General features: G+C 41.9%; 1 protein-coding gene across 1 annotated transcript; it reads left to right on the forward strand.

The window, feature by feature from the left end:
* The first annotated feature begins 1609 nt into the window (after nucleotides 1–1609).
* On the forward strand, nucleotides 1610–27566 carry LOC124262513. The gene is made up of 6 exons (XM_046697022.1): nucleotides 1610–1829; nucleotides 2884–3084; nucleotides 5756–5992; nucleotides 7917–8117; nucleotides 9116–9337; nucleotides 27181–27566. The coding sequence occupies exons 1-6, from the start codon at nucleotides 1628–1630 to the stop codon at nucleotides 27480–27482; spliced, it is 1365 nt and encodes a 454-aa protein (XP_046552978.1). The 5' UTR covers nucleotides 1610–1627; the 3' UTR covers nucleotides 27483–27566.

The raw sequence follows: 27566 nt of genomic DNA on the forward strand, positions 1-27566 counted from the left end.
TTCTTTGGCGTGCTGTTATTCCACCCCAAATCATCACGGAAACACCACCAAAGCGATTCCTCTCCAAGACACAGGCCTGTGCATAACGTTCTCCCACGCGTCTATAGGCACGTTGACGGCCATCACTATGGGAAATGTTAAACCTGGACTCATCTGTAAAAACAGCATTTCTCCACCAAAACAAGGGTCTGCGGACATGATTTCGGCACCACATTCGGCGAGCTTGTCGATGACGTTGTGTCAGGATAGGCCGTATGACGGGACGTCGTGGTCTGATCCCGTGATGACGTAAACGTTGTCGAACTGTGTTGAGGTGGATACGGCGAAGTCCTGGGATGGTCCGGGCAGTCATCACTGCAGTCTGAAACCTGTGGCGAAGATGGGTCACCCTTATCCATCTGTCCTGTCTTGGCGTTGTTACACGTGGACGTCCAGAACGTGGCCGATCGATGACGTCATTTGTGTTCTGCTAGCGTCTCACCAGTGCAGAAATGGTGATCCGGTGGCAGTGGAAATGTGCAGCCACTTGTCGTGGCCACATTCCCCCACGGACCATCCCAATGGCCTCATGACGTTGTGCAGACGTGAGCCTTGGCATGCTATGCGTTTCAATAGCCGTTTAATTTTTTGAACGATCGCAAGAGCAGGGGTTGAGCTTTCCAAAGTAACAGTATTGTGTGGCATTCATTTGCTCTGTTTCTCTTTCCCGGAATGCACGTGCAACAACGTATTGCACGTCTCAAGGACGCAACCACTGACATCACGGAACGTGGCACGTGCATGCATGTTGGAAACATGTCACTAATCTCTGAGTTTAAATCCTTATGTGTCTACACAGGTTTGATAAATTTAGAATTTAACTTTTTGTATGCACAGTTTCTTTATGTGCCTAGTATAGTTCACAATGATATACCCACTCACGCGTGAAAACAGATTTCAGATATATTTCTTCATAATGTGAGTCCCTCCCAGTTGAAAAGTCCACACATTCAAGTAGAATATCCTTGATGGTGAAAATTTAGGATAAACCTAGGATGTCCATCTCCATCCGGTTTGAGCAGGTAGTCATGAGTAAAGCGACTGTGGCTTCTGTTAATGAATGGAATCTTAATGTTCAAAGTCTGTTGGGATTCTGCGTTTAATGACGTTCCCAGAAACCTCTTCTGGTCACAAGGACATTCCGCCGTGACGTCTTGATGTAATCGAAGCACAGTTCAAACCGACATTAATTAACATACTCAGTCGCTCTTGTGAAAGGTTTCCTTTGGTTTGATTTACCTTTTCCAGTAGACTAAAGATCGAATGGCGGTTCTTGGGTAGAATAGGTGCAAATAGTTTCGCATTTGTCGTCAAGGCCGAATCATAAAGATCGGATGGCGTTTCTTTTTCTTCAATTTCTTAATTTGTCGTAATTTAACTGACATATTGCTTCCCGTGGCTTATAACGGCAATCAGATACAATGCTGTCAATGAATGTTGGTATCATATTAGTGTTCAAGGTTTCTTTTATTCATTCATTCATTCATTCATTCATTCATTGACATGCGCCTACAGAATAACAGTCTCCTAAATCTTGAGATTTTTTTTTGGTCCAGCGAGATCGTTCGGAACAACTTTATGGTTGGGAATGGAAGAAGATGAGTACTTCCCTGACCAATGGTACTGGGTTGACAAGCACCTGTCCGAGCCTGTCACAATGGACGAATACCCCTGGCTTGGGTACAGTTCAACTGTAGGCCAGAATGCTGTTTTCAGCCCAAACGGTACTTTCATCCGGGCACTTTCGACATCCCACCATCAACTGTTTTGTGAGATTGACGCTTTTGAAGGTACGTTCTAGTATAGGTAATCGTCAGCTCCTTGTCTGGGCGTTTCCCCACAGTGAATGAGGTTTAAGACTCCTTTAGCCATATTCCAGGAGCATCATGAAGTTTGGCTTCGGACACTGTACGCATGGCAATGGTTGTGAGATTGTGAAATCAACTGTTTGTATAATAATATAATATCGAGGCTACAGAATAGGAAGTGAAGCGTTTTTATGAGGTTACATCATTGTCATGATTATACCTCTTTGTGCATTGACATTAATTCGTGTGTGCGTATGCGATTGCGTATGTGGTTGCATATGCCAGAATCATAGTGATAGTTCACTGGGATAGCATATCGCAGTTTGATAAGGATCACACACACACACGCACGCATGCACGCACACACGGACGCACGCACGCACGGACGCACGCACGCACGCACTCACAATGTTGAGTCATCCGCGAGGGTAACAACAGGTGCTTCATTAAGTCTCTGAGAGTCTGACGCTCTATCAATGCATACCAAAAGTTGAAACAAATGGCACAGAAATCATCTCTCGTCATTCAGTTAAATGTATTGACCTAGATTTCTGCGCGAGATGATGTTTTTGAGTCTACAAGTTTATGTCTGTGAATGTTAATACGCTAACTGTCGTAAAATCACAGGAAGGTGTTTAAAGGAATTTGGTTTGACGTCACTTTGAACATAAATCAGTAATATAAGGATACATGTCTAAGCTTTTTGGGTATTCCGGATATAAATATCCTCAGTAATGCATGCTGGCTAAATGTGACGACTGGGAATTGGATGGGTTTGTCAGGATCAATGCCGTTGTCGACGTTGGACGTAATTGACTACATTAGACGTGCGTCCAAGAAGTTTCCTGATGTGTTCCAGTGATTACAAACAGCAGGTTACAAAAAAGGGTTCGTTATCACGGCTTTTATTCGACCAAAGAGAAGCTGATCCTTGCACAGATAAGGGATGCTATTCTCCACCACATTAGGCCACACTGGAAAACAGCAGGTAATGGAGGAATGATTCTTATCACACGTTTTGACTTGTATTTCTCAGACAGACTTGGCCCGTTCCTCTGTAAAAGCTTCATCGGGGGACCAGTCCCGGTGTACAGGCCCACTACGAGAAGCTGCTACTACCCCTTTGAAGGCGTGGAGACCTTCACCTCTGCCAGATCCCGATGTGAGACGTCAGGAACACACCTCATGCATGCTGACACTCATCAGGAACTTGAACTCCTCTTCGATAAGCTTCAAGGTAGTGTATTCTAAATCTGACATGTGAATATCCTAGAAACCGGTGGTTGATATCATGAGCACCAATTAGAACCTCGGGGCACAATGTCACACATTATTATGAGTGAGTTTAGTTTCACACCGCAATCAGCAATATTCCAGCTAATTGTTTATTTATGAAATGTAATATGAAAGAAACAATGACACGGTTATTGTTTATTGATGAAATGTAATGTAAATGAAAGAATGCAACGCTAATTGTTTATTAATGGAAAGTAATGTGAAAGAAAGAATGCTACGCTAATAGTTTATTGATGAAAAGTAATGCCAAAGAAACAATGGCATGCTAATTGTTTATTGATGAAATGTAATATAAAAGAAGCAATGCCACGCAAAGTATTTGTTGATCAAATGGAATGTGAAAGAAACAATGACACGCTAATTGTTTATTGGTGAAAGTAATGTGAAAGAAACAATGACATGCTAGTTGTTTATCAAACAAATGTAGTGTAAATGAGACAGTGCCACGCTAATTGTTTATTGATTAAACGAAATGTGAAACAAAAAATTCCACAATGATTGTTTATAGGTGAAATGTAATGCGAAAGAAACAATGGCATATTAATTGTTTATTGATGAAAAGTAATTTTTTATTTAAACATTTTTTATTCATTGAGGAAAAGGATTGGGCACAAGTTATCCAACTTAATGACGCCCTCTCCCAATATTTACAAGAATTATACAGAGAACATATACATGAGAGATCTTGAGTTTGAGAATATAACAGATTAGGAAGAATAGAGAAATCGTTTAGTTTGACTGATGTAGTGATGGACATGTTTGAAGAAAAGCAAGATTTATGGATGTCAACTTCTATATTGTGAATAACACGACGTTTCGGAGAGTATGCTTACTCCTTCATCAGATCATGCGAAACCTGACGAAGGAGTGGGATACACTCTCAAACGTCGTGTTATTCACAATAAAGAAGTTGACATCCATAAATCTTGCTTTTCTTATGCATTCCACTTCTAAATGCACTTCAAAGATTTGACATGTTTGAAGATATTCAGATTTTCTTGAAAAGTAATGTGAAAGAAACAATGGCATGCTAATTGTTTATTGATGAAATGTAATGTGAAAGAAACAATGGCATAGTAATTGTTTATTGATGAAATGTAATGCGAAAGCAACAACGGTATGTTAATTGTTTATTGATGAAAAGCAGTGTGAAAGAAACAATGGCATGCTAATTGTTTATTGATGAAATGTAATGTGAAAGAAACAATGGCATAGTAATTGTTTATTGATGAAATGTAATGCGAAAGCAACAATGGTATGTTAATTGTTTATTGATGAAAAGCAGTGTGAAAGAAACAATGGCATGCTAATTGTTTATTGATGAAATGTAATGTGTAAGAAACATGCCACGCTAATTGTTTATTCGTGAAATGTAATGCGAAAGAAACAATGGCATGTTAATTGTTTATTGATGAAAAGTAATATGAAAGAAGTAATGGCATGCTAATTGTTTATTGATGAAATGTAATGTGTAAGAAACATGCCACGCTAATTGTTTATTGGTGAAATGTAATGCGAAAGAAACAATGGCATGTTAATTGTTTATTGATGAAATGTAATGTGAAAGAAACAATGACACACCAGTTATTTATTATTTGTGTACTGTGAAAGAAAACAATAAGGTATACTCCCCAGCTTGTAACCCTTGAAAATCTGGTGGTGACCAGGTTGACGCATGTTATGGTATCTGGCTGACACATGTCATTGCATAGACCGATGTGGAAGATGTTGATCACTGAATTGTCTTGTCCGGACTAAAGCTTTTACAGATGACCGCCATATATCTGGAATATCATAGAGTGCGTCGTTAAACAACAACCAAACAAAACCCATAGTTCTTATAAAATTGACCAAACCTACCTCTAACAACACATCAGAAACACTTGTTACGGTTAATAGTTTGCCGTGGCAAAAGGTTTAAGAGTCCCCTTTGAACCAGCAAAATAGAACACAGACAAGTCTAAAATACTCGTTAATATATTGAACAAACAAAGAGTTAGCTACAATGAATGACAGTAGAGATTTCTAGTACAGTGCAATTGAGTCACAAATCTAAACTATTGGGTCACAAATACAAAATATTAACTCACCAGAGTCTTGGCATTCACAGTGAGAGCAGATATATTGATTGAAGGTTGTTTACAATGACAACAGTTGAATATAGGAAAGCACGGTCAGTCTTGACGATGTTGATCAACCTCAACGATGGCAGACACAAGTGTATAACTCCAGTGATAAGTCCGTGTGCGTGTCACAAGTCAACGACCAGCCTTTATATAGCTTTTACACAATTCTCGAGCATTCTGGCAAAGCCAGGCTTCATCATTATTCTCTCAGAACGATGCGGAATTTACTCGAACAAACGACGTGACAAAACTCAGAAGTCAAAACAAAATAATGTCAGCCAAAGGGAGGCAACTCTGAAGCGCTATCAAAAAGGCGTGCCGCTACAAATACTATTGTCAATGAACATATATGATGTGAGATGCGAACCAAAGCCCACACTCAAAACTCCAAACATTGTGACCCATAATAACTATCACCTAATCAATGATAATACAAATTACAAAAAACACACTCTCATTACACACTTTTGTCGTTTCTTGAAATAGTGGGCAACGGCAGCAGCAACTTCTGGTTGGGCTTGAAAAGAGAAGCAGACGGGTCCTGGAACTGGATCAGTAGTAAAGCTCCCATACCCGTGAATTCTCCAGTAGTAACTGACTTCTGTGAAATTACATTGTGTCCGGAGATGGATTTGGCTTACGCCCTGCAGGACGGAGCAGAGTTGGTCCAGATTGATAGCACGCACCAGAGCCAGACATTGTGTGAAGAGGAACTGTCTGAAGGTAGGATGTGTGATCTAATCATGATGCTAAGAATGTTTATACCTACCCTTTATTGTAACATACGTTATATTTGAGATTACACTTTCTAGAAGAGTACAGAGTACGGTACTTGTATTGGGATTCGAACCCATTCCTCAGATTCAGGCACCTAACTGAAAACACACACAAAGTCAGCCGTCTATTCAATTCAGCCACAACGGTGGTAATCCAACATACATGTTACATTTGACCACTTCCTATATGACATTGAGTTTTTCATAGCCTCTGCAAAAGAACTTGAGTTCAGTGTTTCTCCTCTCCTCACCCTGACACGCCACGAAACAACAGATTTTCAAAGCGGCGTAAAATCTCACTTTAAACCGTAGTACGACCCAATAACTTCTTTGAGTGATATTTTAGAAACAATAGTGACAAACTGTATGCATTAAATCTTCTTTTTCTGTGACGTTTCGATACAGCAATGACTTGTTAAAGGAAAATGATCTGACGATAGCAAAACAAAGCAAGAATGATCATTGCCGTATTCGTATTAACCTACCAGATTTGCTTGACTATATTTCTTTCAAATCGTTGATGACTTTGAAGTATGATAACAATAAATGGCGCGTTAATATATAATAACGAGAAATTTGGGAAAAAACTGTATCTCACGTTTCAACATTTTGAACCAGAACTGGATTGGGATTCGAACCCACACTGTCAGAGTCTGGCACCTAATCTCCCGCACATAAAACAGCCTAGTAACCTAGGTGAGGTAACCTTGTGGGGAAAACTGTATCTCGCTTTGCAACATTTTGAACCAGAACTGGTTTGGGATTCGAACCCACACTGTCAGAGTCTGGCACCTAATCTCCCGCACATAAAACAGCCTAGTAACCTAGGTGAGGTAACCTTGTGGGGAAAACTGTATCTCGCTTTGCAACATTTTGAACCAGAACTGGTTTGGGATTCGAACCCACACTCGCAGAGTCAGGCACCTAATCGCCCGCACATAAATCAGCCATCTTACCCCCTCAGCCACCGCAGCTACCACAAATTTTCATTTTGTAAACACTAATTGACGTGCATTGGGTGTAAGATACAACGGATGTCATTTGATTTATGTCATGGTACCGGATGACCTTAGTACTTCCGGTGACAAACAACGTTTCATACCTTTTCGAATGGTCTCATGGTTGTCAATTGACAGTAAGGAACCGATAATCCTTGCAGGAATAACCCATTTCCGATCTAACCATCTCCAAATTAGCCAATATTACGACTGTCAACAGCTGTGACAACCAAGCATGGTTTTACACTTGGTCCGGTTGAGAACGGACGCGAGCGCATGGTTACATGAAACCATTCGTGACCAACTCGTGTTATTATGGGACAAGCCGAATAGCTTTTGTCTTCTTGTTGGAGGTTACGGAAAGGGGCGAGCGGTGACAAATGACGTTAAACATGGTCGCCATCTTGGTTAGCTTGGCGAGGCAGCTCGAACGGGAGGATGGTTCGCGTGCGCGCGCGGCAGCTCGAACGGGCACAGGCGTTCAGGATTGAGCGCTCGCTAGCGTTCGCGGGCACTCGCGGTTCTGAACATGCGTCTGGTACCGGAGGTAAGCTGGGCCCCGTCTCGCATAACGCAAGCTGGCGCGCGCAAGGGGGGCCGGAAACCAGCTAAATGCCGGATGTAGCACCTCGCGAGACTTACAGGCCTTATTCCCTTGGATACATTGACATGAATTTCACACAGCGTGGAGTTTGGGGTCACAAAATAAACATCAATAACAATAGATGTGGCTATGTCACACACCTACTAGATATTTAAAGAAGTTAAATGATATATTCTACGTACTATAATTTGCTTTTCACTATTTGAAAGTGTTCCGTGAGAACAACATGGGCGGTGTTTTCTCCTGACAATGCCCCATCATTTCTCCAGCCTTCGTTGTACAGTCTCTATGTACCCGTCACCACGGCATCTCGACTGCAATCCTCGACTTTGACGGCAGACGCTGCTACTACGTCCTTAACAACCAGATGACGTTGGATTCCGCCACAACAGCCTGTGACGATGAAGAGACACATCTACCTCATATTGACAATATACTCGAGGAGCTCTGGCTGCGTGCAGAACTTCAAGGTCGGTGTTTTGGATCCAGTGATCAAGATAATCCATATACAGCCTCGTGTACCCGTTGGGTTTGGGACAGTAATTATACATAAATGTTGTTAGGTGAGTGAGTGAGTGAGTTTAGTTTTACAGCAGCGTATATCACGGCGGGGGACACAAGACATGAGCTTCACACATTCCACCCATGTTGGGAATCGAACCCGGTTCATCGCCGTGACGAGCGAACGTTTAACCACTAGGCTACCCCACCGCCTCAAATGTTGTAAGGGTCTGTTTTGATCGTACCGGGCAAAATGAGTCATTGCTTCTGATATTAACAACTTGTTTGTCTGGTCTAGATACTGAATTCTGTTTTTGGGCCACTTTAGCAAAATTCCAGCAACATCACGGCGGAGGACACCATATATGAGCTTCACACATTGTACCTATGTGGGGAATCGAACCCGGGTCTTCGGCGTGACGCACGAACGCTTTAACCAGTAGGCTACTTAGCCATCCTGGTCCAGATGCTGTTGCCATAGACACGCATAGCATCGACTGCAACGTGAAAAAACACCCATAGGAAACCGAAGAAATGAAATGAAATTTCTATGAATGTAACTCGTGGGGAATGCATACACTTGCACCCTTGAATATCCGGGTTAGACTTGGTCTTCATCAACCCACGATTGTCATAAAAGTCGAGAAAATTTTGCGTGGTCGGGCTCGCTGACTTGGTTGACACAAGTCATCATATCCTGAATTCTTAGGTCGATGCTCAACAACATGTTTTTGTTTGTTTCATCTTCTTAATGTTTCTGAATTTCGCAATATCGATAGTCACACTCAACGATACCAACCATTAATTTTAGTTTTTGCGTCTTTGTTCAACATAAAGCTGACAATCACTGATGGTCATGAATGACGTCATAAGATATTACGTCACAAGTGATTCTCAAATGACGTCAACAACCGTGTCTGTGTGATGTTTCCAATGCTGTTTTAAACATGTCTTTCCCTTGCTATAGCACGTTTCCTGAGCACGGAGGTGTGGCTGGGCTTGAAAAGGACGTCGACAACTGAGTGGTCATGGTTCACTCCATCGTGGAATATCCTCGCGAACACACTCGCCTTCAGCAGCCATGACACAGAGGGACCCGGATTTGCCACTCTTGCAGCTACCTCTGGATGGATGCAAACAGATCCGGCACGAGTACAACCTGTTGTATGCGAACAAAAGCTTGACATCAGTAAGTTTCATATGTTGCAAGGAAAGAGGGTTGATCATATATATTTGGGCGATTACAAGATGATTGGTTGGATGGTTGTTGTTAACGCCGCGCTCAGCAGTATTCCAGCTTTTTGGCGGCGGTCTGTAGATAATCGAATCTCAGAAAATACCAGAAAACCCAAGGATCAAAAGCATGAGCATTGATCTTCACGAGTGATTACAAGATGAGGTGAAATGGGAATTAACATCGGGTTTAAGATTATTGCTGCTTACTACTACTTCTACTACTACTACTACTACTACTACTACTACTACTACTACTACTACTACTAACTACTAATAGGGCTGGTGGGGTAAGCTAGTGGTTAAAGCGTTCGCTCGTCACACCGAAGACCCGGGTTCGATTCCACACGCATGTGCACATGGGCACAATGTTTGAAGCCCATTTCTGGTGTCGACGTAAAGCCATACCCACTCACTAAACTACTACTCACTACTACTACTACTACTACTACTACTACTACTACTACTACTACTACTACTACTACTACTACTACTACTATACAGTCTGACCCCTGAAGTAAACATATCCAAGAAATCCCAAATATAACCTAGATTTCTGAAAATGAAGAACGTCTCTCAGGGCCCTTTCATTATATTTTTTTTTTTTCACTTTGAGCTTTTTTCTGTAAAATATGTTCATTTCAGAGATTAGTTGTAAGTCTCCTACTACTACTACTACTACTACACTACTACTACTACTACTACTACTACTGACTACTACTACTACCACTACTAATCTGTCATTACTTACTTTCTGCCACGATGATATACTGACGACTACTACTTACCAGCAATAGCTACTCACCGCCGCAATGATATAATGATCCACTACTACCACCAGCAATAGCTACTTCCCCTGCCGCTAATGATATAATGACTACTACTACTACTACCAGCAATAGCTACTACCAGCAATAGCCTGCCGCTAATGATATAATGACCACTACTACTTACCAGCAATAGCTACTTCCCCTGCCGCTAATGATATAATGACCACTACTACTTACCAGCAATAGCTACTTCCCCTGCCGCTAATGATATAATGACTACTACTACTACTACCAGCAATAGCTACTTCCCCTGCCGCTAATGATATAATGACTACTACTACTTACCAGCAATAGCTACTTCCCCTGCCGCTAATGATATAATGACCACTACTACTACCAGCAATAGCTACTTCCCCTGCCGCTAATGATATAATGACTACTACTACTTCACCAGCAATAGCTACTCCCCTGCCGCTAAATATGATATAATGACCTAATACTACTACCACGATATAATGATCACTACTACTTACCAGCAATAGCTACTTCCCCTACTCTGCCGCTAATGATATAATGACTACTACTACTACCAGCAATAGCTACTTCCCCTGCCGCTAATGATATAATGACTACTACTACTTTACCAGCAATAGCTACTTCCCTGCCGCTAATGATATAATGACTACTACTACTACCAGCAATAGCTACTCCCCTGCCGCTAATGATATAATGACTACTACTACTTACCAGCAATAGCTACTTCCCTGCCGCTAATGATATAATGACTACTACTACTTACCAGCAATAGCTACTCCCCCGCCGCTAATGATATAATGACTACTACTACACTACCAGCAATAGCTACTTCCCTGCCGCTAATGATATAATGACTACTACTACTACTACCAGCAATAGCTACTTCCCCTGCCGCTAATGATATAATGACTACTACTACTTACCAGCAATAGCTACTTCCCCTGCCGCTAATGATATAATGACTACTACTACTTACCAGCAATAGCTACTTCCCCTGCCGCTAATGATATAATAACTACTACTACTACCAGCAATAGCTACTTCCCCTGCCGCTAATGATATAATGACTACTACTACTTTACCAGCAATAGCTACTTCCCCTGCCGCTAATGATATAATGACTCACTACTACTTTACCAGCAATAGCTACTTCCCCTGCCGCTAATGATATAATAACTACTACTACTTACCAGCAATAGCTACTTCCCCTGCCGCTAATGATATAATGACTACTACTACTTACCAGCAATAGCTACTCCCCTGCCGCCAATGATATAATGACTACCACTACTACTACCAGCAATAGCTACTCCCCGCCGCTAATGATATAATGACTACTACTACTACCAGCAATAGCTACTCCCCGCCGCTAATGATATAATGACCACTACTACTACTACCAGCAATAGCTACTCCTCTGCCGCTAATGATATAATGACTACTACTACTACCAGCAATAGCTACTCCCCGCCGCTAATGATATAATGACTACTACTACTACCAGCAATAGCTACTTCCCCGCCGCTAATGATATAATGACTACTACTACTACCAGCAATAGCTACTCCCCTGCCGCTAATGATATAATGACTACTACTACTACTACCAGCAATAGCTACTCTGCCGCTAATGATATAATGACTAACACTTTCACTTACCAGCAATAGCTTCCCCTGCCGCTAATGATATAATGACTACTACTACTACTACCAGCAATAGCTACTTCCCCTGCCGCTAATGATATAATGACTACTACTACTTACCAGCAATAGCTACTTCCCCTGCCGCTAATGATATAATGACTACTACTACTTACCAGCAATAGCTACTTCCCCTGCCGCTAATGATATAATGATTCACTACTACTTACCAGCAATAGCTACTTCCCTGCCGCTAATGATATAATGACTACTACTACTACCAGCAATAGCTATTTCTCCTGCCGCCACGATATAATGACTACTACTACTTTACCAGCAATAGCTACTTCCCCTGCCGCTAATGATATAATGACTACTACTACTACCAGCAATAGCTACTTCCCCTGCCGCTAATGATATAATGACTACTACTACTACCAGCAATAGCTACTTCCCCTGCCGCTAATGATATAATGACCACTACTACTTACCAGCAATAGCTACTTCCCCTGCCGCTAATGATATAATGACTACTACTACTTACCAGCAATAGCTACTCCCCTGCCGCTAATGATATAATGACTACCACTACTTACCAGCAATAGCTACTCCCCCGCCGCTAATGATATAATGACTACTACTACTACCAGCAATAGCTACTTCCCCTGCCGCTAATGATATAATGACTACTACTACTTACCAGCAATAGCTACTTCCCCTGCCGCTAATGATATAATGACTACTACCTACTACCAGCAATAGCTACTTCCCCTGCCGCTAATGATATAATGACTACTACTACTACTACCAGCAATAGCTATTTCTCCTGCCGCTAATGATATAATGACTACTACTACTTACCAGCAATAGCTACCCCTGCCGCTAATGATATAATGACTACTACTACTACCAGCAATAGCTACTTCCCCTGCCGCTAATGATATAATGACTACTACTACTACCAGCAATAGCTACTTCCCCTGCCGCTAATGATATAATGACTAACACTACTTACCAGCAATAGCTACTTCCCCTGCCGCTAATGATATAATGACTACTACTACTACCAGCAATAGCTACTTCCCCTGCCGCTAATGATATAATAACCACTACTACTTACCAGCAATAGCTACTTCCCCTGCCGCTAATGATATAATGACTACTACTACTACCAGCAATAGCTACTTCCCCTGCCGCTAATGATATAATGACTACTACTACTACCAGCAATAGCTACTTCCCCTGCCGCTAATGATATAATGACTACTACTACTACCAGCAATAGCTACTTCCCCTGCCGCTAATGATATAATGACTACTACTACTTACCAGCAATAGCTACTTCCCCTGCCGCTAATGATATAATGACTACTACTACTACCAGCAATAGCTACTTCCCCTGCCGCTAATGATATAATGACTACTACTACTACTACCAGCAATAGCTACTTCCCCTGCCGCTAATGATATAATGACTACTACTACTTACCAGCAATAGCTACATCCCCTGCCGCTAATGATATAATGACTACTACTACTACCAGCAATAGCTACTTCCCCTGCCGCTAATGATATAATGACGACTACTACTACTACCAGCAATAGCTACTTCCCCTGCCGCTTATGATATAATGACTACTACTACTACCAGCAATAGCTACTTTCCCTGCCGCTAATGATATAATAACTACTACTACTACCAGCAATAGCTACTTCCCCTGCCGCTAATGATATAATGACTACCACTACTTACCAGCAATAGCTACTTCCCCTGCCGCTAATGATATAATGACTACTACTACTACCAGCAATAGCTACTTCCCCTGCCGCTAATGATATAATGACTCACTACTACTTACCAGCAATAGCTACTTCCCCTGCCGCTAATGATATAATGACTACTACTACTACTACCAGCAATAGCTACTTCCCCTGCCGCTAATGATATAATGACTACTACTACTACCAGCAATAGCTACTTCCCCTGCCGCTAATGATATAATGACTACTACTACTACCAGCAATAGCTACTTCCCCTGCCGCTAATGATATAATAACTACTACTACTACCAGCAATAGCTACTTCCCCTGCCGCTAATGATATAATGACTACTACTACTTACCAGCAATAGCTACTTCCCCTGCCGCTTAATGATATAATGACTACCACTACTACTACCAGCAATAGCTATTTCTCCTGCCGCTAATGATATAATAACTACTACTACTACCAGCAATAGCTACTTCCCCTGCCGCTAATGATATAATGACTACCACTACTCACTACCAGCAATAGCTACTCCCCTGCCGCTAATGATATAATGACTACTACTACTACCAGCAGCTACTTCCCCTGCCGCTAACGATATAATAACTACTACTACTACCAGCAATAGCTACTCCCTGCCACTGATGATATAATGACTACCACTACTACCAGCAATAGCTATTTCTCCTGCCGCTAATGATATAATGACTACTACTACTACCAGCAATAGCTACTTCCACTGCCGCTAATGATATAATGACTACTACTACTACCAGCAATAGCTACTTCCCCTGCCGCTAATGATATAATGACTACCACTACTACTTACCAGCAATAGCTACTACCCCTGCAGCTAATGATATAATGACTACTACTACTTACCAGCAATAGCTACTTCCCCTGCCGCTAATGATATAATGACTACTACTACTACCAGCAATAGCTACTTCCCCTGCCGCTAATGATATAATGACTACTACTACTACCAGCACAGCTACTTCCCTGCCGCTAATGATATAATGACCACTACTACTTTACCAGCAATAGCTACTCCCCTGCCGCTAATGATATAATGACTACTACTACTTTACCAGCAATAGCTACTTCCCCTGCCTCTAATGATATAATGACTACTACTACTACCAGCAATAGCTACTTCCCCTGCCGCTAATGATATAATGACTACTACTACTACCAGCAATAGCTACTTCCCCTGCCGCTAATGATATAATGACTACTACTACTACCAGCAATAGCTACTTCCCTGCCGCTAATGATATAATGACTACTACTACTACCAGCAATAGCTACTTCCCCGCCGCTAATGATATAATGATCACTACTACTACCAGCACATAGCTACTCCCTGCCTAATGATATAATGACTACTACTTCTACCATAAATAGCTACTCTGCGCAAGCTAATGATATAATGACTACTACTACTACCAGCAATAGCTACTCTGCCGCTTATGATATAATGACTAACTTCACCACTACTTACCAGCAATAGCTACCACCCCTGCCTCTATAATGATATAATGACTAACACTACTTACCTGCAATAGCTACTTTCACTGCCGCTAATGATACAATGACCACTACTACTTTTTTACCAGCAATAGCTACTTGCCGCTAATGATATAATGACTACTACTACTACCAGCAATAGCTACTCCTGCCGCTAATGATATAACGACTAACACTACTACTACCTAGCAGCTACTCTGACGCTAATGATATAATGACGACTACTACTTACCAGCAATAGCTACTCCCTGCCGCTAATGATATAATAACTACTACTACTTACCAGCAATAGCTACTTCCCTGCCGCTAATGATATAACGACGACTACCACTACCAGCAATAGCTACTTCCTACTGCCACTAATAATATAATGACTACTACTACTTACCAGCAATAGCTACTCCCCTGCCGCTAATGATATAATGACTCACTACTACTACCGGCAATAGCTACTTCCCCTGCCGCTAATGATAATAATGACGACTACTACTTCTTACCAGCAATAGCTACTCCCCTGCCGCTAATGATATAATGACGACTACTACTACCAGCAATAGCTACTCCCCTTGCCTCTAAAAATATAATGACTACTACTGCTTACCAGCAATAGCTACTTCCCCTGCCGCTAATGATATAATGACTACTACTACTTACCAGCAATAGCTACTTCCCCTGCCGCTAATGATATAATGACTACTACTACTTACCAGCAATAGCTACTTCCCCTGCCGCTAATGATATAATGACTACCACTACTTACCAGCAATAGCTACTTCCCCTGCCGCTAATGATATAATGACTACTACTACTTACCAGCAATAGCTACTTCCCCTGCCGCTAATGATATAATGACTACTACTACTACCAGCAATAGCTACTTCCCCTGCCGCTAATGATATAATGACTACTACTACTTACCAGCAATAGCTACTTCCCCTGCCGCTAATGATATAATGACTACTACTACTACCAGCAATAGCTACTTCCCCTGCCGCTAATGATATAATGACTACTACTACTTACCAGCAATAGCTACTTCCCCTGCCGCTAATGATATAATGACTACTACTACTTACCAGCAATAGCTACTTCCACTGCAGCTAATGATATAATGACTACTACCACTTACCAGCAATAGCTACTCCCCTGCCGCTAATGATATAATGACTACTACTACTTACCAGCAATAGCTACTTCCCTGCCGCTAATGATATAATGACTACTATTACTACCGGCAATAGCTACTTCCCTGCCGCTAATGATATAATGACGACTACTACTACTTACCAGCAATAGCTACTTCCCCTGCCGCTAATGATGTAATGACTACTACTACTTCTACCAGCAATAGCTACTTCTGCCGCTAATGATATAATGACTACTACTACTACCAGCAATAGCACTTACTCTGCCGCTAATGATATAATGACTACTACTACTGACCGGCAATAGCTACTTCCCCTGCCGCTAATGATATAATGACTACTACCACTTACCAGCAATAGCTACTTCCCCTGCCGCTAATGATATAATGACTACTACTACTACCAGCAATAGCTACTTCCCCTGCCGCTAATGATATAATGACTACTACTACTACCAGCAATAGCTACTTCCCCTGCCGCTAATGATATAATGACGACTACTACTACTTACCAGCAATAGCTACTTCCCCTGCCGCTAATGATATAATGACTACTACTACTACCAGCAATAGCTACTTCCCCTGCCGCTAATGATATAATGACGACTACTACTTACCAGCAATAGCTACTTCCCCTGCCGCTAATGATATAATGACTACTACTACTACCAGCAATAGCTACTTCCCCTGCCGCTAATGATATAATGACTACTACTACTTACCAGCAATAGCTACTTCCCCTGCCGCTAATGATATAATGACTACTACTACTACCAGCAATAGCTACTTCCCCTGCCGCTAATGATATAATGACTACTACTACTACTACCAGCAATAGCTACTTCCCCTGCCGCTAATGATATAATGACTACTACTACTTACCAGCAATAGCTACTTCCTCTGCCGCTAATGATATAATGACTACTACTACTTACCAGCAATAGCTACTTCCCCTGCCGCTAATGATATAATGACTACTACTACTTACCAGCAATAGCTACTTCCCCTGCCGCTAATGATATAATGACTACTACTACTTACCAGCAATAGCTACTTCCCCTGCCGCTAATGATATAATGACTACTACTACTTACCAGCAATAGCTACATCCCCTGCCGCTAATGATATAATGACTACTACTACTACCAGCAATAGCTACTTCTCCTGCCGCTAATGATATAATGACTACTACTACTTACCAGCAATAGCTACTTCCCCTGCCGCTAATGATATAATGACTACTACTACTACCGGCAATACAGCTACTCCCCTACCGCTAATGATATAATGACGACTACTACTACCAGCAATAGCTACTTCCCCGCCGCCAATGATATAATGACTACTACTACTACCAGCAATAGCTACTTCCCCTGCCGCTAATGATATAATGACTACCACTACTTACCAGCAATAGCTACTTCCCCTGCCGCTAATGATATAATGACTACTACTACTTACCAGCAATAGCTACTTCCCCTGCCGCTAATGATATAATGACTACTACTACTTACCAGCAATAGCTACTCCCCTGCCGCCAATGATATAATGATTCACTACTACTACCAGCAATAGCTACTCCCCTGCCGCTAATGATATAATGACTACTACTATTACTAGCAATACCTACTTCTGCCGCTAATGATATAATGACTCACTACTACTTTACCAGCAATAGCTACTTCCCCTGCCGCTAATGATATAATGATCACTACTACTACCGGCACCTACTCCCCCTGGTCTGCCAATGATATAATGACTACTACTACCATTACTAGCAACACCTACTCCCCGCCGCTAATGATATAATGACTACTACTACTACCAGCAATAGCTACTCCCCTGCCTCTAATGATATAATGACTACTACTACTATTACTAGCAATACCTACTCCCCTGCCGCTAATGATATAATGACTACTACTACTACCAGCAATAGCTACTTCCCCTGCCGCTAATGATATAATGACTCACTACTACTACCAGCAATACCTACTTCCCCTGCCGCTAATGATATAATGACTACTACTACTTACCAGCAATACCTACTTCCCTGCCGCTAATGATATAATGACTACTACTACCACACCAGCAATAGCTACTTCCCCTGCTCTAATGATATAATAACTACTACTACTACTGGCAATAGCTACTTCCCCTGCCGCTAATGATATAATGACTACTACTACTTACCAGCAATAGCTACTTCCCCTGCCGCTAATGATATAATGACTACTACTATTACTAGCAATACCTACTTCCCCTGCCGCTAATGATATAATGACTACTACTACTTACCAGCAATACCTACTCCCCTGCCGCTAATGATATAATGACTACTACTACATTACCAGCAATACCTACTCTGCCTCTAATGATATAATAACTACTACTACTACCAGCAATAGCTACTTCCCCTGCCGCTAATGATATAATGACTACTACTACTACCAGCAATAGCTACTTCCCCTGCCGCTAATGATATAATGACTACTACTACTTTACCAGCAATAGCTACTTCCCCCTGCCGCTAATGATATAATGACTACTACTATTACTAGCAATACCTACTCCCCTGCCGCTAATGATATAATGACTACTACTACTTTACCAGCAATACCTACTCCCTGCCGCCAATGATATAATGACTCACTACTATTACCAGCAATACCTACTTCCCCTGCCTCTAATGATATAATGACTACTACTATTACTAGCAATACCTACTCCCCTGCCGCCACGATATAATGACTACTACTACTTCACCAGCAATACCTACTCCCTGCCGCTAATGATATAATGACTACTTCACTACTTGCTAGCAATACCTACTATTAACTCACAGCACACCTACATCCCCTGCCGCTAATGATATAATGATAATACTACTTTCACTACTACTCTACTTACCAGCAATAGCTACTCCCCCTGCCGCTAATGATATAATGACTACTCACTACCAGCACAATACCCACTCTGCCAGCAACGATATAATGACTACTCACCATTACTAGCAATACCTACTGCCTGCCTCTAATGATATAATAACTACTACTACTACCGGCAATACCTACTCCCCCGCCTTCAATGATATAATGATTACTACTACTACTTACCAGCAATAGCTACTTCCCCTGCCGCTAATGATATAATGACTACTACTATTACTAGCAATACCTACTCCTCTGCCGCTAATGATATAATGACTACTACTACTTTACCAGCAATACCTACTCTGCCGCGCTAATGATATAATGACTGACTACTACTATTACTAGCAATACCTACTCTGCCTCTAATGATATAATAATCCACTACTACTACCGGCAATAGCTACTTCCCCTGCTGCTAATGATATAATGACTACTACTACTACCAGCAATAGCTACTCCCTGCCGCTAATGATATAATGACTACTACTACTTTACCAGCAATAGCTACTCCCTCTGCCGCCACGATATAATGACTACTACTATTACTAGCATACCTACTACCCCCTGCCGCCAATGATATAATGACTACTACTACTTCACTTTCAGCAATACCTACTCCCCTGCCACACGATATAATGACTACTACTATTACTAGCAATATTTTACTTCCCTGCCGCTAATGATATAATGACTACTACTACTTACCAGCAATACCTACTCCCCTGCCACAATGATATAATGACTACTACTATTACTAGCAACACCTCTACTCCCCTGCCTCTAATGATATAATAATCACTACTACTACCGGCAATAGCTACTCTCCCCCTGCCGCCAATGATATAATGACTACTACTACTACCAGCAATAGCTACTCCCCTGCCGCTAATGATATAATGACTACTACTACTACTTACCAGCAATAGCTACTTCCCCTGCCGCTAATGATATAATGACTCACTACTCATTACCAGCAACTCCCTACTTCCCCTGCCGCTAATGATATAATGACTACTACTCATTACCAGCAATACCTACTCCCCGCCGCTAATGATATAATGACTACTACCATTACTCAGCAATAGCTACTCCCCTGCAGCTAATGATATAATGACTACTACTACTACTCAGCAATACCTACTCCTCTGCAGCTAATGATATAATGACTCACTACTATTACTAACAATAGCTACTCTGCCATTAATGATATAATGACTACTACTCATTACTAGCAATACCTACTCCCCTGCCGCTAATGATATAATCGATCTACTACTACTTCTACCAGCACACCTACTCCCCTACGCTAATGATATAATGACTACTACTACTATTACTAGCAATACCTACTCCCCTGCCTCTAATGATATAATAACTACTTACTACTACCGGCAATAGCTACTTCCCCTGCCGCTAATGATATAATGACTACTACTACTACCCAGCAATAGCTACACCCGCCGCCACGATATAATGACTACTACTACTTACCAGCAATAGCTACTTCCTGCCGCTAATGATATATCGACTACTACTATTTACCAGCAATACCTACTCCCCCGCAAGCACGATATAATGACTACTACTCACTATTACCAGCAATACCTACTCCCCCTGCCGCTAATGATATAATGACTACTACTATTACTAGCAGCAATAGCTACTCCCCTGCCGCTAATGATATAATGACTACTACTATTACTAGCAATACCTACTTCCCCTGCCGCCACGATATAATGACTACTACTATTACCAGCAATACCTTACTTCCCCGCCGCCAATGATATAATGACTACTACTATTACTAGCAATACCTACTTCCCTGCCGCTAATGATATAATGACTACTACTACTACCAGCAATAGCTACTTCCCCTGCCGCTAATGATATAAATGACTACTACTATTACTAGCAATACCTACTTCCCCTGCCGCATAATGATATAATGACTCACTACTACTACCAGCAACACCTACTCCCCTGCCAGCCGCTTAATGATATAATGACTACTACTACTTACCAGCAATACCTACTCCCCTGCCGCTAATGATATAATGACTACTACTCATTACTAGCAATAGCTACCCCTGCCAAGCTAACGATATAATGACTACTACTACTACCAGCAATAGCTACTTCCCTGCCGCTAATGATATAATGACTACTACTACTTACCAGCAATAGCTACTCTCCGCTGCTAATGATATAATGACTCAATACTACTACCTGCAACACCTACTCCCCGTCATAACGATATAATGACTCACTTTACTATTACTAGCAATACCTACTTCCCCTGCCCAACGATATAATGACTACTACTACTTACCAGCAATAGCCACTCCCCTGCCGCTAATGATATAATGACTACTACTATTACTAGCAATAGCTACTCTGCCGCTAATGATATAATGACTACTACTACTTACCAGCACAGCTACTCCGCTGCCAATGATATAATGATTCACTTACTACTACCGGCAATACCTACTCCCCCCGCCGCTAATGATATAATGACTACTACTTCATTACTAGCAATACCTACTCTGTCGCTAATGATATAATGACTACTACTACTTACCAGCAATAGCCACCCCTGCCGCCAATGATATAATGACTACTACTTCATTACTAGCAATACCTACTTCCCCTGCCGCTAATGATATAATGACTACTACTACTTACCAGCAATAGCTACTCCCCTGCCCTCTAATGATATAATGATCACTTACCATTACTAGCAATACCTACTCCCCTGCCGCTAATGATATAATGACTACTACTACCTACCAGCAATAGCTACTCCCCTGCCGCTAATGATATAATGACTACTACTATTACTAGCAATACCTACTCCCCTGCCGCCAATGATATAATGACTACTACTACTCTACTCAGCAATAGCCACTTCCCTGCCGCAATGATATAATGACTACCACTACTTACCAGCAACACCTACTTCCCCTGCCGCTAACGATATAATGACTACCACTATTACTAGCAATACCTACTCCCCTGCCGCCACGATATAATGACTCACTACTACTACCGGCAATACCTACTCCCCTGCCGCCATAACGATATAATGACTACCTACTATTACTAGCAATACCTACTCCCCTGCCGCTAAACGATATAATGACTACTACTACTTACCAGCAATAGCTACTTCCCTGCCGCCAATGATATAATGACTACTACTACTACCGGCAATACCTACTCCCCTGCCGCTAATGATATAATGACGACTACTACTACCAGCAATAGCTACTCTGCCGCTAATGATATAATGACTACTACTCACTACTACCGGCACACCTACTTCCCCTGCCGCTAATAATATAATGACTACTACCGCTTTACCAGCAATAGCCACTCCCCTGCCGCTAATGATATAATAACTACTACTATTACTACCAGCAATAGCTACTCCCCTGCCGCCACGATATAATGACTACCACTACTTACTCAACAATACCTACTCCCCTGCCGCTAATGATATAATGACTACCACCACTACTACCAACAATAGCTACTTCCCTGCCGCACATGATATAATGACTAACACTACTTACCAGCACAGCTATTCCTGCCGCCACGATATAATGACGACTACTACTACCAGCAATAGCTACTTCCCCTGTCGCTAAAGATATAATAACTACTACTACTACCAGCAATAGCTACTCCCCTGCCGCCAATGATATAATGACTAACACTACTTACCAGCAATAGCTACTCTGCCGCTAACGATATAATGACTACTACTGCTTACCAGCAATAGCTACTTCCCCGCCGCTAATGATATAATGACTACTACTACTTACCAGCAATAGCTACTTCCCCTGCCGCTAATGATATAATGACGACTACTACTACTACCAGCAATAGCTACTTCCCCTGCCGCTAATGATATAATGACTAACACTACTTTACCAGCAATAGCTACTTCTCCTGCCGCTAGCATGATATAATGACGACTACTACTACCAGCAATAGCTACTTCCCTGTCGCTAATGATATAATAACTACTACTACTACCAGCAATAGCTACTTCCCTGCAGCTAATGATATAATGACTACTACTACTTACCAGCAATAGCTACTTCCCCTGCCGCTAATGATATAATAACTACTACTACTACTAGCAATAGCTACTTCCCCTGCCGCTAATGATATAATGACTACTACTACTACTACCAGCAATAGCTACTTCCCCTGCCGCTAATGATATAATGACTAACACTACTTACCAGCAATAGCTACTTCCCCTGCCGCTAATGATATAATGACGACTACTACTACCAGCAATAGCTACTTCCCCTGTCGCTAATGATATAATGACTACTACTACTACCAGCAATAGCTACTTCCCCTGCCGCTAATGATATAATGACTAACACTACTTACCAGCAATAGCTACTTCCCCTGCCGCTAATGATATAATGACGACTACTACTACCAGCAATAGCTACTTCCCCTGCCGCTAATGATATAATGACGACTACTACTTACCAGCAATAACTACTTTCTGCCGCTAATGATATAATGACGACTACTACTTACCAGCAATAGCTACTCCCCTGCCGCTAATGATATAATAACTACTACTACTACCAGCAATAGCTACTCCCCCCGCTAATAACGATATAATGACTACTACTACTACCAGCAGTAGCTACTCCCATGCCGCCAATGATATAATGACGACTACTACTTACCAGCAATAACTACTTCCCCTGCCAAGCAATGATATAAATGACTGCCACTACTCTACCAGCAATAACTACTCCCCTGCCGCTAATGATATCAAGACTGCCACTACTTACACAGCAACAGCCACTTCCCCGCCGCTAATGATATAATGACTACTACTAGTACCGGCACACCACTCCCCTGCCGCTAATGATATAATGACTACTACTACTTTACCAGCAATAGCTACTTCCCCTGCCGCTAATGATATAATGACCACTACTCACTTTACCAGCAATAGCTACTCTGCAGCCAATGATATAATGACTACTACCACTTACCAGCAATAGCTACTCCCCCCTGCCGCGCAATGATATAATGACTACCACTCGCTTACCAGCAATAGCTACTTCCCTGCCGCCACGATATAATGACTAATACTGCTTACCAGCAATAGCTACTCTCCGCCGCCACGATATAATGATCTACCACTACTTACCAGCAATAGCTACTTCCCCTGCAGCTAATGATATAATGACTACTCACTACTACCAGCAATAGCTACTTCCCCGCCGCTAATGATATAATGACTACTACTACTGCCAGCAATAGCTACTCCTGGCGCTAATGATATAATGACTACTACTATTTACCAGCAATGGCTACTTCCCCTGCCGCTAATGATATAATGACTACTACTATTTACCAGCAATAGCTACTTCCCTGCCGCTAATGATATAATGACTACTACTACTTACCAGCAATAGCTACTTCCCCTGCCGCTAAAGATATAATGACTACTACTACTACCAGCAATAGCTACTTCCCCTGCCGCTAATGATATAATGACTCACTACTACTTACCAGCAATAGCTACTTCCCCTGCCGCTAATGATATAATGACTACTACTACCAGCAATAGCTACTTCCCCTGCCGCTAATGATATAATGACTACTACTACTTACCAGCAATAGCTACTTCCCCTGCCGCTAATGATATAATGACTACTACTACTTACCAGCAATAGCTACTTCCCTGCCGCTAATGATATAATAATGACACCACTACTTACCAGCAATAGCTACTCCCCTGCCGCTAATGATATAATGACGACTACTACTTACCAGCAATAGCTACTTCCCCTGCCGCTAATGATATAATGACTACTACTACTTACCAGCAATAGCTACTTCCCCTGCCGCTAATGATATAATGACCACTACTACTTACCAGCAATAGCTACTTCCCCTGCCGCTAATGATATAATGACTACTACCACTACTTACCAGCAATAGCTACTTCCCCTGCCGCTAATGATATAATGACTACTACTACTTACCAGCAATAGCTACTTCCCCTGCCGCTAATGATATAATGACTACTACTACTTACCAGCAATAGCTACTTCCCCTGCCGCTAATGATATAATGACTACTACTACTTACCAGCAATAGCTACTTCCCCTGCCGCTAATGATAATGAATACTACTACTACTACTTACTTCCCCGCCGCTAATGATATAACGACTACTACTACTTACCAGCAATAGCTACTTCCCTGCCGCTAATGATATAATGACTACTACCTACTTACCAGCAATAGCTACTCCCCTGCCGCTAATGATATAATGACTACTACTACTACTACCAGCAATAGCTACTTCCCCTGCCGCTAATGATATAATGACTACTACTACTTACCAGCAATAGCTACTTCCCCTGCCGCTAATGATATAATGACTACTACTACTTACCAGCAATAGCTACTTCCCCTGCCGCTAATGATATAATGACTACTACTACTTACCAGCAATAGCTACTTCCCCTGCCGCTAATGATATAATGACTACTACTACTTACCAGCAATAGCTACTCCCCTGCCGCTAATGATATAATGACTACTACTACTTTACCAGCAATAGCTACTTCCCCTGCCGCTAATGATATAATGACTACTACTACTACCAGCAATAGCTACTTCCCCTGCCGCTAATGATATAATGACTACTACTACTACTTACCAGCAATAGCTACTTCCCCTGCCGCTAATGATATAATGACTACTACTACTTACCAGCAATAGCTACTTCCCCTGCCGCTAATGATATAATGACTATTACTACTTACCAGCAATAGCTACTTCCCCTGCCGCTAATGATATAATGACTACTACTACTTACCAGCAATAGCTACTTCCCCTGCCGCTAATGATATAATGACTACTACTACTACCAGCAATAGCTACTTCCCCTGCCGCTAATGATATAATGACTACTACTACTTACCAGCAATAGCTACTTCCTGCCGCTAATGATATAATGACTACTACTACTACCAGCAATAGCTACTTCCCCTGCCGCTAATGATATAATGACTACTACTACTACCAGCAATAGCTACTTCCCCTGCCGCTAATGATATAATGACTACTACTACTACCAGCAATAGCTACTTCCCCTGCCGCTAATGATATAATGACTACTACTACTACCAGCAATAGCTACTTCCCCTGCCGCTAATGATATAATGACTACTACTACTTACCAGCAATAGCTACTTCCCCTGCCGCTAATGATATAATGACTACTACTACTTACCAGCAATAGCTACTTCCCCTGCCGCTAATGATATAATGACTACTACTACTTACCAGCAATAGCTACTTCCCCTGCCGCTAATGATATAATGACTACCTACTACTACCAGCAATAGCTACTTCCCCCTGCCGCTAATGATATAATGACTACTACTACTTACCAGCAATAGCTACTTCCCCTGCCGCTAATGATATAATGACTACTACTACTTACCAGCAATAGCTACTTCCCCTGCCGCTAATGATATAATGACTACTACTACTACCAGCAATAGCTACTTCCCCTGCCGCTAATGATATAATGACTACTACTACTTACCAGCAATAGCTACTTCCCCTTGCCGCTAATGATATAATGACTACTACTACTACCAGCAATAGCTACTTCCCCTGCCGCTAATGATATAATGACTACCACTACTACTTACCAGCAATAGCTACTTCCCCTGCCGCTAATGATATAATGACTACTACTACTTACCAGCAATAGCTACTTCCCCTGCCGCTAATGATATAATGACTAACACTACTTACCAGCAATAGCTACTTCCCCTGCCGCTAATGATATAATGACTACCACTACTTACCAGCAATAGCTACTTCCCCTGCCTCTAATGATATAATGACTAACAGTAGTATTTTTCTTCATCTTGTTCTAAAGTTTGTTAACAACACCCTCATTTCAGGTGTGGTAACCGTACAAACACCCACGACAACAATAGATCCACTAGAAGGACCAGCTGTATACTCTGACTTCAAGCGGTATAGCGGCTCCGAGGCCTTTGAGTGGATTCAAACCCGGAACGTTACATCCAGGCTAGACTGTGCCAGGAAATGCAACATGCTGACCAACTGTGTTATGTTCAAAGTATTGGCGGAGAATACCAGCATGACGTGTTCGATGATGGCGTTGTCGTCGACGGGGTCTGTGTCAGACTGCTCTAGTCCTACTCGCTGTTACAGGAAGCACTCAAGTGAGCTGCTGTAGCTCATCAATAAGGAGTGTGTCGAAATGGTCCAGACCTCTGGGCCTTCTCGTTGCTACAGGAATCAATGTGTCGAAATGATTTAC

This window comes from Haliotis rubra, unplaced genomic scaffold (genome assembly GCF_003918875.1).
Source record: "Haliotis rubra isolate DU_JTF1 unplaced genomic scaffold, ASM391887v1 Scf842, whole genome shotgun sequence".
Lineage (NCBI taxonomy): Eukaryota > Metazoa > Mollusca > Gastropoda > Lepetellida > Haliotidae > Haliotis > Haliotis rubra.

What these genes read in the sequence shown, in the direction of transcription:
- LOC124262513 (XM_046697022.1), top strand. Translation starts at nt 1,628, where the DNA reads ATGGAAGAAGATGAGTACTTCCCTGACCAATGGTACTGGGTTGACAAG. An exon ending in TGAAGAGGAACTGTCTGAAG is followed by an intron (nt 5,993 to 7,916) that starts GTAGGATGTGTG and finishes TCATTTCTCCAG; the next exon opens with CCTTCGTTGTACAGTCTCTA. An exon ending in GCTGCGTGCAGAACTTCAAG is followed by an intron (nt 8,118 to 9,115) that starts GTCGGTGTTTTG and finishes CCCTTGCTATAG; the next exon opens with CACGTTTCCTGAGCACGGAG.